Consider the following 12852-nt stretch of genomic DNA (forward strand, 5'->3'; position numbering starts at 1 on the left):
TCCATCCATCTGCCCACGTCTTATGGACAAGATTGACAATAATGCCTTTATGGAACTTCTTCAAATTTGTCCCATTTGGCACAAACTTTCACTTGGTCTTATTAGACTATAGTGATTTAAGGTCAAGGTTTCTTCACGTGTCTTTCCTTATGTCTATTAGTGAAAACTGTAGAGGTATACCTCTATTTGCAGGGCGTGATGGAGACTAAAGACTGATCATTTACTCCAATGAAATCTAACTGTATGAATTATTAAAGAGCACTTTGCTTGTAAATGGAACATATTCTTCAAACTGCAGGATGCAATCTAAGCACTTAAGCCAAACACACTGAATGAAATTGTGTGTGGGCATTTCCCTAACATACCCACACATTTACATAATCATGTTTAAATGTGATGTGTTACATTCCAGAGGTGCCATGGAATATATTCGGGCCATTGGTGATGGAGAACCTGGAGAGACACTCTGCACTGAGGCTGCCCAGAGGCTAATGGCAGCCTGTGATACAATCAGAGAGTGTGCCAGTAGTTTCACTAATCTCAGCTATAGAGAACAGGCAGTAGAAGCACATGCAGAGTATGCACATGGTATGAGGTAAGTCTGTCAGGAGTTACTCAAGACCTGACTGGAATATTCTACAAATCATACAGTATACGGTTTGAATACATTATTATAAAGAATAATTTCCTGTCTCACTCACACAATCTGTGATCTCTGTTTTGATGAATCTTTACACCACATGATTCCTATATAGAATTTTAGCCAACCATTCAACTGATATAGAGGAGAAACAGCGCTTCCTGCTTAATGGTCTTTCCCAAATGCACCAAGCTGTCACAGTCCAGGAATATATGGTGCTGAATGCTCAGAGCCTGCTCCCACCAAAGGAAGAGGTAAGTGCATGAAGAAAGTAGGAAGGAAATCTCTGAGTGCACAGACACGGAAAGTTTTACACAGTTTTACGTTGTGAAATACTTACTGTGAAAGTATTAGTGAAAGTCCATTTGTTTGGCTACTCCAGCTCAGATGCTGAGTTCTGGCTAAAATTATTGGCCCATCAATGACCTGTGCAGATGGCAAAACTTTTGATCACATTTAGAATCTGAGCAGGTTTTTCACTGTTGAGAGAAGAAAGAAGTTTTCCCATGAAATGCTGTTCATGCCAGAGTGAGTGGTCGCTCTGTTTGTATCATCAGCAATTTCATTTCCTAAGGAGTTTAATTGGCTAAATCTCAATTTAGCTGCTGCATGTGGTTATTAAAACCTGTGAGTTCTTGGTTGTTGTATGTTAGCTAAATATACATGCATTTGTGTGCACATATGTGTGTGTTGATGTTTGTATCTCACAACACAGTTTTAACAATGTTCTGACACAAACAGATAAAGCCTCAACTACTGGTCAACAGCAGATGGGTGTCAAAATCATATTTCTTCTACAGATGAGGTTATCTGAGGGCTTCAGAGCCAGAGACAAACTGGCATAACACGGAGTGTGGCCTTCAGTTACAAAGAAACAATTTTATAAAGATTGATTGAGCAACTCTCACACCTGCTGCAGATACTTGTTCTTTCTATCTAATTAAATAAATCTTAGTTGGATGTTTGACTCTGCCATTGGAGGCTGGATTGTAGCTGCATGCTTTCAGCAGATGGTGCTGCTGTACTGGTAAGGTCTGACATCCAGCCTGCATTGTAAACAAGAGAGACAGCAGCGTAAACCACCGAGGACACTCTCATGTATTCACATCTATGAACTCGGCTAACTGAGCTCCATTTTCGGTTCTATCATGATCAGATTAGTGGTCTTCAGTCTCATTCAGATCATGGACCCTGTTTCCCATCATATCTTGCAGTCTCTGATCACATCTGGATATTTGTCTGTGAACTCATCAATACAACCCACTCATTCAATTTAACCTGTCACAGATTAATTGTTTTCAATTACAATTTAGATGTTCCATGGCATTTTCTCTTTCTGTCTATGCCAGAGTCATGGAGTGTCACTGGCAGCCATGCGGAGGCTGCTGCGCCTGCGACTGGCTCTAGCAGAATATTGTCTGGCCATGCTGGAGGAACACTGTGATGAGAAGAAACGCCACGCTCTGTCCCAGGAGAGGAAGACCTCTGCTGAAATAGCACTGGAGGAGTTTACACACTGCACACCTGAGCCCAACTCTATAGAACAGGTTACACAGTGCACACGCAACCTCTCCTAAATGTTACATCATCTTTGAGATCACCTGGAGGCCATGTACTGATTGGTAACATGTAACTATGTAAGCATCACGCATGGGTGGCCTCTTTGATTACTTGGCTACTTCACCATATATGGACGATACATTTTCCTTCACTAACCACAGAAAAATACAAACAGGTAAAGCTAGAAAATTTCCTTGCAGAAATTTTGAGATTAGCACAGGGGCCGCTGCCAGGGGTGTGATCTTTATCAATATGGGAATCAAACCCACGATCTCAAGGTCAAGACGGAGCTAATCCGACAGACATGATCATTTTTCTCCGAGCACTGGCATTGAGAAGCCGTCAACCTGTTTGTGCACATTTGTGTGTGTTTCACAGAGACTTCATATAAATGTAGGGTCAGAAGTTGATAAACTGCAGCGATATCAGAGGAGTCAGGTCTCAGTGGCTCTGGCCTGAGGCTCAGAGGTTGCCACGGCAATTTGAGGCGGTTGCCATGACGATAGACGCCCCCCAGGCTGAGGCAGGCTGAAATGTTGAGAAAGAGGGCCATTTTCTGCCTTTGTGCTGGTCTCACCTGGCCCTCACTTAACAAACTTGCATAGGATTTGTGTAGATCCTGGTGCATCCTGGTGTCGCGTGTTATTTATGAAAGGTGTATTTTGTTATATGGTGTAAACCTGGCATCTGAGGACGATCGTACTTTAAATGGAAATCAAAATATAGTCACCCTAATATATACAGTATATATCATATATATTGTTTACTAGAAATTCGTGATTCTTGAAGATTCTTCTCTCCTCTTACTTTTGTAAAAAAAAAAAATCCTGGTGAAATAGATTAAACCTGAGGTACTATTTGCTCCCAAATGAATTCATTTTCAGCAAGTTTCTGAACATTAATCAATGTGTCCAAACAAATTTAAAGAGTCTTGTGTTTTCAAATAAATGCATTGCTTGTGATCCAATTCTCATTTGACCTAACTTCCTTGTGTGTTGTCCAGGAATGGTTGAGTGTGGGCAGTACTTTGGGGCAAATGGCTCTGGGCCAGCTGACAGCAGTCAACTCTCACTCCTCGGAAAACATGGAAACTCGAGCTTGCTGCCTGAGTCTAATGGGAAAGTACCTGAGATTGCTGGCTGTGCAGGAGGACCCCATTTATCTGTGTGCTCTCTGGGACAAACACAAGCATGTAGGCAACACAAATGTCATGAAAGCTCTCCCAACACTTGCATATCATGCATACACATGCACATGTATACACTACAAAGGCAAATCAACTGGATGATGTTCCTGAACAGAGTGAAAAGCTGATTAGCTTTTATAGTGAGAGATGGATGTCGCTTGCATAATTTAAGACTTAAATCTTCATACTTTGTGATTATTGGGGTGTTTCATTGTAATCACAATCAGTGTTCTGTAATCTGGAAATTTCTTTGTGTAGAAGGAGGCCTGGACTGACCCTAAAACCATTCTTGTGGAGGAGGGGAATTCAGAGAATGAGAGAGACAGAGAATCAAGCAGAAACAAGGTAAGGCTGACCTCCTGATTCTAATCTGAGGTCTTTATACTGAAGTTCTGCTCATAAATCAAAAGCCCCCAGAGGTAAGTCGCATGGTGCTAGGCACTGTTATCATACTGAATGTCAGAGCAAAGAGATCTCTGTCCACATCGAACACGGTGCAGAATAAAACAGTGGCAATGGTGTGATTCTGTGGTGATGATACAAGATTGAATTTTGACCAGGGTGTCTGCTTTGAGATTACTGTAACTGTAAACAAAATCTATGATTAGTGCCCAGGTGCCAAAAAAAATGTGGCAAATGCTTTCACAGACACCTTCAGTCAGTTAAACTCTTCTGCTTTTGTCAATGGAGAAATCAGAAGATGAAACCAGATAAAATGGCCATCTTTTAAATAGCTTAGAGCTGTCTAGCCATATGATAAACATGAAATAGAATATCCCTTTTAAACCACTTAAACTACAGCATTTAGTAATGCAAATGCTAATTATAGCAAAAACATTATTCCATCTCTTTAACTTCCATGACATGAGTCTGTCGCAATCAGGACAGTACATTTCAGGCTGTAAAGAGATTCCTCACATCACTTCAGCTGAAGAGACGCGCGGTCCTTATTATGCATAAAATTGCGTTCTAAAGATAATATGCCGCTTCTTGTGACCTGACTATAAAGTTACTTCTTGTGTTAAGTGCCCCACCTGAACACCCAGTAAAGTGTGCATGTGAGTCTGTGTTCATGTTGACTTCTGTGCATTCACTTTCATAATGTATGTGTGTGTGTGTTCGTGTTCATGTTCGTCCTGTTTCATGATTGTGCAGTGGAGCAGGTGTAAAGCCCAGCAGCTGTTGGCACAGGCCAGTAGAGCTCTTACTGAAGCCATTACCCTGTGTCTCCAACATAATCTGCCATTTTCCATCCTGGCTGATGCTTCTGTCAACATGCTGGAATGTCATGGCCAGTCTGAACCTGCAGCGGCAGGTCAATATCTGGCCCTGTATCAGGTATGATGCATCAAGATCACATGTTCATATCTCTAACTAAACAAAAGGCATAGTCTTAAATGTGCCATGTAGAACATTGCTTACTATAGGTCTCATTATTGTTATGCTAATGCACTATATAGAAAGTTCAATATATTGGCCATAGTATGAAATAATGAGCTATGTTACCGCTTATCTACAGTATGCAGAACACTTGGTAAAGCTTGAAGAAATGTGTTCTTCAAGATATCATCCACCAATTGTAGTTCCTGTTATTATGTTCTTGCTGGCTTCTTCATCCATCTCCTGTGGTCTTCACAGAGCTGCTGCACTGCAGTGATGATAAATAAAGTCCTAAGTTCTGCCTGTGCTGACACCGGTGTGTCCCAGCTCTTGGCTCTGCTCAGCCTCCACAGGAACCTGCTCCTCTCTCGGGAAGAGAGGCCCAGCAGCATGCTGAAGGGAGCAAAGGATTCCCTCGGCAACCTCTCCAAGGTATGGAATCACCAGTGTGTGTGTGTGTGTGTGAGTCATGGTATCAAGGACATGTTGGTTGCATAGACTATGTTCTTTCCATTCCAAGACTGATGCTGGTGAGTAAACTTGTAATATTTTGTTATGAGGATGAGAGCAATCTGATATTTCATTTATTTGATATAGACCTCTTTTAATGTTACAGATTTTGATCTAGGTGAAGTAACTGTATCTGATGTATCTGATCATAAGATTATAGCCTTCTGGGACAACATTATTTCTAGGTTCATATGGCAGGGAAAAAAACCCAGAGTAAGGTTTAAAACATTACAATTATCAAAAGACAGAGGAGGCATGGCTGTACCAAATTTAAAGGATTATTTTTTCTCAGCTCAAATTAGACCATTGATAAATCTGTGTAACCAAGATTATCATGCCAGGTGGAAAGACATCGAGCTTTCACTTGTTAAGGACCCTCCACTCTGGGCAGTACTCGGTAATAAGGATCTGGAAAACTTTGTAACCAAATTGCAGAATCCGTGGACAAAATTTCAAATTAAAACCTGGAACTCAATTAAGGACACATATAAATTACACGATAAATTGGGAATAATTAGGTGGTGCGCCTACGACCCTGACTTTAAACCGAATCAACTGGACCATAGATTTAAAAGCTGGATAACTAAGGGAATAACAACATTTCACTCAATAATAGACAAGGGACAACTTAAAAGTTTTCAAACTCTACAAAGAGACCACTCTTTAGAAAAGCAGGATTTTTACAGGTATTTACAACTACGTAATTACTACGATAAGGTAATTAGAAACCATACAGTGGATCCAGAAGACCCAATACTGAAAGAGATATTACGTGCTTATTCATCAGAGCGAGCCAAAGGTACTATATCTAGAATATATAAGGGCTTCATGATTAAAAAAACCTACTCTACAGACTACATTAAAGATAACTGGGAGAAGGAAGGTAATTTTTAATTGCCCAATGAGGAGTGGTACAGTTGTTGTGAGTTTCAATGGAAATGCACCAACTCACATACATGGAGAGAATTTGCATGGAAATGTTTAATCAGATTTTTTGTAACCCCTAAACAGAAAGCTCACTTTGCAGGAGAGGATCCACAGTGCTGGAGGATGTGTGGGAGCCAGGATGCAAACCATTGGCATATATTTTGGGAATGTCCAGTAATTGTAAATTTCTGGTCAGAGATGCATAAAATATTAGAAAACATGTTTCATATGAAAATACCATACCATTTCAAAACCTTTATCCTGGGAGAAATTAATTTTCTCACAGGGCATCTCAACAAATACCTATTTGGGGCTCTGATTTCTGCTGGCAAGAAAACCATCACACGTCACTGGCTGCATCCTGACCCCCCCACAATAGAGGAATGGACTGTTATTGTTGATGAAATATATCAAATGGAAAAGATTACTTTCTCACTTCGGCTACAAATGGATAAATTCACAAGGTCATGGTCAAAATGGGTCTCTTATGTACAAACATCACAGTCTCACTCTAGAAACTAAATCACTTGTCTCCACCCACTTACTCTCGGTTATCTCCCTGTTGGTTTGAAGGACCGCCAGGTCTTGTGTGTTTCATACTTATATGTGTATGTATTTCAGAACTCTTATCATTTTGATACCTAGTCTCCCTACAACTAAATGCAGCTGCTGTTATAAACCCATACATCCTGTTTTGATTCTTCATTGTTCCTTTTTCTTGTTTGCCTTTAGTTAGTTTTGTTTGTTTGTTTTTTCTTAAAAATATAAAAGTATGCAGGTTTTGTTTCTTTCAACATTACACAACTATATGGCGATAGCTATGTTGATATGATGTTATCCTCTCTTCTTGACAATAATTGTAAATCAAGAATTCAACACTAGCTGTGTAATGTAATGTGTGAGAATAACAATAATAAAGAAAATTAAAAAAAAAAAAAAAAAAAAAGAAAGATTATAGCCTTCAGTCGAACTTTTGTCTCAGTATGTCAACACAAACAACTGAATCTCAAGAAGCAATTTAATTGAAAAGATCCTCTATATTCTAAAGAATGGATTATTAACATTTTATCTGACAATATGGAGTTACTTAATCATGTTATGGTTTAATATATTACAATTTCCTTTTCAAAATCATTTCAACAAGTTTTTTTCATTCTGTAATCAAACATCGAGGACCATTATTTTACTTTCTCCTGAAATGTTGTCATCTTGAAATACCTTTTTGGTTTCCAGGCCTTCAGTCAGCTGACTGTCAATCCCAACCACTTGAACATCCTTGCAGAGCTCCCATCCAATCTGAAAATCCTGCTGCTTCAGCACTCTCAAGATGGGTAATGTCTATATTGTCCTTATGTCTTTCACTTTCTTATCCCCTTTTTGCAGTATACAAGTCTAAAGGTCCTTGTGTTGGTGTGTGTCATTTTTAGGTCAGAGCTTTTTGGGGCCTTCTATGAAACCAAAACTACAGAAAATCAGAAAGGAAAGACACAAGTTTCAGGTTTGGTACTTGGTGCATGTTTACAACACAATGATCATTCAGGCTCCCTAATGCTATTGAAGGTGTGGGCAATTCCAAACATAACATTTACTGCATTTAGGTATTTTTTATCCTGCATCTAATTTGTTTCACAACTCTTGGGAATATGGTCTTAATCACACAAACAGTCAGCATGTAAATGGAGCACAATGAATGAAATTATCCCCATGTAAATTCAGATTAACGCATCTTACTTTGACCACTCTGCTGCTGGTCTGACAGGAACCACCAGCTGTCATAAATCATCACTGAGTTTAAGCAACATGTATTACCTTCTCACGTAACAGTTGAAGGCAGTTGGCTCCTATCTGGACTCATTTACAGATAATGAATACAAATTCATAAAACTGAAAAAATAGGTGGTGGTGGAAGAGACAGGGAGACAGGGAGATTTTACAAAAGGAAGAGGAGGCGGAGGGAGCTCATAGGGACCAATTAAAAGGCCTGTATATGTCTGTGAATATGTATGTCTGATTGTGTGTCTGTTCCGTTGATGCAGGTACCCTGACCTGCTCGAGGGTGGCCAAGGTTTCAGTTTGCCCGCAGGCTCTTCTGGCACTGAGGGAGCAGACCCGGGCCTTTGGGCAGCAGACAAGACAAGCCCTCCTCAAGGACGCCTGTTGTCATGGTGCTGAGGGCAGGATGGAGGCCTCTGATCAGGTTTTTCCTTGTGTATGTCCAATTGACATCTCTGCCCTTCTTTCATTCTGTTAACATTACCCACTGTGAGTCTGATAAATTACCTCACTCCATTGCAATTATCATCTCATGTTTTTCTTTTTACTTACTCAGGACACAGGGGGGCGCTGTTTTTCTGTTTATGAATGTAATGAATCACCTGGCACAATAAATACCAAAACACAGCTGCTTAAACTTACTGTTTTGTTTTTTGGGTTGTTGTTTTTTTGTTCCCCTACACAGAAAACAGCTGGTGATGAAAAGTTAACACTCCACTTCAGGAAAATTGTACAAGATATGGAACACTATTTGAATCCACTGCTCACACAGTTTGACTTGTCATGCTTAAGGTAAAGTATTGTATATATCATTAGATTCTGCATATTATCCACTGCACATCTCATTGAATTTATTTCCCTCACCCAAAAAATACTTTAATCTTCACTATTTTGATGTAAAGAGGTTTAAGTTTAAGAAATCTGCCACTGAAAGGGACATTGTCATGGCACTTATGTTGTTGTCAGACATCAAGTATCTCCCAACTGATCCTTTCCTTTCCTCATCTGCTTCAGGCTCCAAGCTGCATCAGTGCCATTTCTTGAGATGAGCAAAACCAAAGATAAAGATGAAAAAGGGAGCTCCAGTAAGTGTATGTTGGGTTGGCCCTTACTTGTCTGTGACACTCTTCGTGACTTCTGGTTATCTCTACAAACAAGTGGATCACTGTCTGCTGTTATTTCTTTCTGACAACCCATTGGTTTCTATTCATGCAACCCACTGTTCATCCCCCTCAAGCACATGTTGTTGCTATTCATATGATTTAAAGTGAAACATCTTGACTTACACACACAAGCAGTGGCTCATTTGCATTTAAAGGGACAGATACTGAAACCAGCCGTTCTGAACAGGGCTGTTTTGAGTGGATGAAAAAAAGTGATGTGACGTTTGATCCTTGGGGTAATTTGACCGAAGTATGACACAGACACCTGGGAACTATTTTAATTTGTGGAAAAGGGACATAATATGTCTTCTTTAAAGGTTATTGTACATTCGTACATGAACATCTTACGTTGTCTTCAAATACACAGTATGTGAAAATCATTGTACTTTTATGTATGTGTCTATGCAGCTACTACCAATCAATTACCAGAACCAGGAGAGTACCTAGTGTTGCTGGCAGACAAGAAATTAATGGAGTTGCCACTGGAGTCTTTGTCACTTCTGCAGGAGGAAGGTCTAAGCTCTGTGTCACGAGACTTTTCCCTCCAGCTTCTCCACAGTCGACTGAACAGAGAAGGACTGGATAAAGGTAATAATGACACATATAAACAGATATCTGAAATCCACAATCATCTCCATTAACATTCAACTTAAAGGGGAACAATGCAAGTATGGTCGCTTTTCCACTGTTTTGCTAACCCTCCTCCCAGCCATGTGCATTTGTTTTCAACGAAGCTGTCAAGAAAACAATCCATTGAGCAGTGGATAACGTTATTTATCATCTCAAGGAAATTTAAATCGAACGCAACTTTCTCAGCCTGGTTTTTGTGTATAAACTGGATGTTTGTGTCATATAATTCCCCATCTAATTTTGCTAAATAATAACCTGTGGTTGCAAAAGTATCTTGATGCCAGGATTAGACTGCAGGCAGCCATCCATAGGATAGGAATGCTATTTGTTCAGGACAGAAAGTTCAATTCACATCCTGGTAGCAGGCAGTGGCTTATGTGGACATCTGTGGAGAGTCTAATATATAACACACTGCAGCTTTCATTGTCCAGGGGTAACATAAGTATGTTGTGGCCAAAGGTCATATTTGTTGTCAGCCAGAGAAATAAAACAACAGACTCAAGAGAACAAAAGTGTATAAGAGGATTTATCCAAGCATCAGCATCCAAAAACGTATAAACTAAATAAACTGTACAACCTAAAAGAAAATCACTATTCCAAAGCTATGTACTTACTATAAGACAAGAAGATCACTGTTGACTTGCTTATTTTTCTTTTAATTAATGGTCAGTGCTTTCATTTCCATGAGATAATAGATGTTATGGCCATGGGGAAACTTTTAGATCTCTCAGTTACCTATAATTTTGCAGATATGTGTTTTTTGTTGTGTTTTTGACTTTTTTTTTTTTTTGTTCTCAGTCCAAATGCCGTGAAATCTACCCCACCAACAGCTGTAAACAAAATAACTCTGTTTCCTGTTTGTGGCAGCTGAAAATGACAACAAAAAGGAGACCAAAAGCGGTAAAGGAACTAAGGGGAAGGCAGATCAAAGCCAACCCATCAAAGTGGTGAGTTCAGTAAATGAATCTGGGCCTGCTAGATACAGACAACAGAATGACTTACCTGATGACAACAGCGGCAGTTATTTCAGTTCCTCACGCCTTTCTTTTAACTGTGTTTTTTCAGTAAATTACCTAATGTGTTTTCATAACAATCCTATTTCTAGCTTTCATACATCACTGTCTATTCCACTAACCCTTTCCTCTGCTTCAGTTTCTTTTGCTCTGTCTTAAAATCCACTCTCATATCTCTGTTGCATCTGCTATTTATATGTCTTAGAGACAATGTATTTATTTATTCTTCGACTGTATACAGTATAGTTCATGTTTGAGACGATGCTTGGTTTGAACTGTAACAACTTAATATGCTTTATTTCTCCAGATACCTGCCAACCGTGCCTCAACTTTAGACACCATCCCAGTTGACACACGGAACTTCAAATGTATCTTTTTTTGAGGTTGTCTTTCTAAAATAACTTGTGTCAAGTACTATATCTAATTTGGGTCCTAGCATAGAGTTTCTTGTAGATCTTAACACACCTCTAAAGATATTGTTGACCCTTACAATGAAGGCATCTTTGGTGAGTAAATGTATGGAGGGATGGAGATGTGCTGCTCTGTGGCTGATATAAATGGCTGTTACTTATGATGAGTTACAATACAGTATAGTTCAAGCTGCTTTTACTTCTGTGGCTGAATGGGTGGTGTGCACTGGACCAGAGTGTTACCACAGGAAGTCCCTCAGAGACTCAGCCTGGTTCTGCAGGGGCAAATGTACTGTATTTCAGCCAGCATCTGGTTCTGTACAGGATCTTCTTTGCATTCGGGATTTCAAAATATCCTTCACGTAGTTTTATTATTGATATGTGTACGGTGTTGTCTGTGTGTTACACAGAAGGTACCAGTCTGAGCACGAGGATGAATGAGATTTTAGAAACCCACAGTAAACATTTCACAAATCTGTGGGAGGGTTTCATGGGCAGCAAACAAACACCCAGGTAAGAACATTAAAGTAGAGTAAATTGATGCAATGCAGCATGTCTTTTGCTGGATTTTGAACATCCATTGAATTTATTCCATTCCCATACACTTAACCTCTCAACTCTTCTGCTCTGCCATCACTTTTCTATCTGTCCAGTCTGCCTGAGATAGAGCAGCTGCTTAACAGATGTAGTGCCTTTATTTACCTGGGGATGGAGCGCTTCCTGGCAAACATCCAACCTGCCAAACTTGTTTCCCTCAGTCTATCAGGTACTGTACACCAATGTACTGCATTTTCCCTGCATGGTTCTTAAAAGGAGCTGAGAGCACTTTTATATGAATTTGTTTCTAAAATATGAGATGTCAGGCCTAACAATTCACAGCATGCTGAATACTACTAGTAGTAATAGCTATGGTTTTGTTCAGAGATGACACTGGCAACACAAACAACTGTACTTATTGTAAAACCCCAATGAAAACCTCACAAAGAAAGTCTAATCTACTGCTAATCTATCTGCATCTACTATTAATGAAAACAGTCTGTGGTTATCAGCTGACAGAAGATAAAATGTCAGCTGGGGTTAAAAGAAAAAAAAAGGCTGTGTTCATTTTCTTAATTGTACAATGTGTGATGCTCAGAACCCTTTACCATTATCACTGAATGTAGGTGCTCTTAAAAATAAAAACAATTGATACTGATGTTACTATCCATAAAATAGAGAACTAGTCCCTCAAAACATTTAATGTCTTAAGCGTCTGACTTCATAAAGTTAATGAAATCACACCATGTTCTTGGTTTTCTGAAACATTTGAAATTGTCATGACTCATAAAATAAATGTAACGGGGGTTATTTACACATTTCAGTGAGAACAGACTGAGTACTGCTTGTAGGATAAATGTAGTGTAATGTTTTAAAAAGCTAGAAAGGATTCTTATCTTAGTTACTCTGAATGTAAAGGGAGTCTCCCTCTGTTTTCTTAATGCAGAAATGAAAGTAACACAAGAGTTACTATGGATATTTTCACTGAAGTAACCTCTGTGACAAAACCTAAACCAATCCTTTGATTTTTTTTTTCTTGGAGAAGTCTTGACAGAACTCCTGAACATTTTTTCACACTCAAGGTAAAAGAGTAGTCAAAGCTTGCCTTCCACTTCTCAATTAT

The 12852-nt window shown here is 39.4% G+C and overlaps 1 protein-coding gene across 1 annotated transcript in view; it reads left to right on the forward strand.

Annotated features, from left to right (window-relative positions):
- Window positions 1-12852, forward strand: part of cfap46 (cilia and flagella associated protein 46) — a 39741-nt gene that overhangs the window by 24804 nt on the left and 2085 nt on the right. Inside the window, exons 38-55 of the mRNA XM_085800553.1 lie at window positions 413-595; window positions 756-894; window positions 1990-2187; window positions 3204-3392; window positions 3645-3731; window positions 4542-4724; window positions 5025-5198; window positions 7437-7534; window positions 7631-7701; window positions 8240-8400; window positions 8662-8768; window positions 8991-9061; window positions 9548-9727; window positions 10637-10716; window positions 11090-11150; window positions 11256-11288; window positions 11603-11705; window positions 11846-11958. Of these exons, the coding sequence (XP_085656679.1) occupies window positions 413-595; window positions 756-894; window positions 1990-2187; window positions 3204-3392; window positions 3645-3731; window positions 4542-4724; window positions 5025-5198; window positions 7437-7534; window positions 7631-7701; window positions 8240-8400; window positions 8662-8768; window positions 8991-9061; window positions 9548-9727; window positions 10637-10716; window positions 11090-11150; window positions 11256-11288; window positions 11603-11705; window positions 11846-11958 (2231 nt within the window). The remainder of the gene's footprint in view (window positions 1-412; window positions 596-755; window positions 895-1989; window positions 2188-3203; window positions 3393-3644; window positions 3732-4541; window positions 4725-5024; window positions 5199-7436; window positions 7535-7630; window positions 7702-8239; window positions 8401-8661; window positions 8769-8990; window positions 9062-9547; window positions 9728-10636; window positions 10717-11089; window positions 11151-11255; window positions 11289-11602; window positions 11706-11845; window positions 11959-12852) is intronic.

The sequence above is a fragment of the Trachurus japonicus genome, chromosome 15 (genome assembly GCF_045865225.1).
Source record: "Trachurus japonicus isolate A0001 chromosome 15, Traja_1.0".
NCBI classification, from domain to species: domain Eukaryota; kingdom Metazoa; phylum Chordata; class Actinopteri; order Carangiformes; family Carangidae; genus Trachurus; species Trachurus japonicus.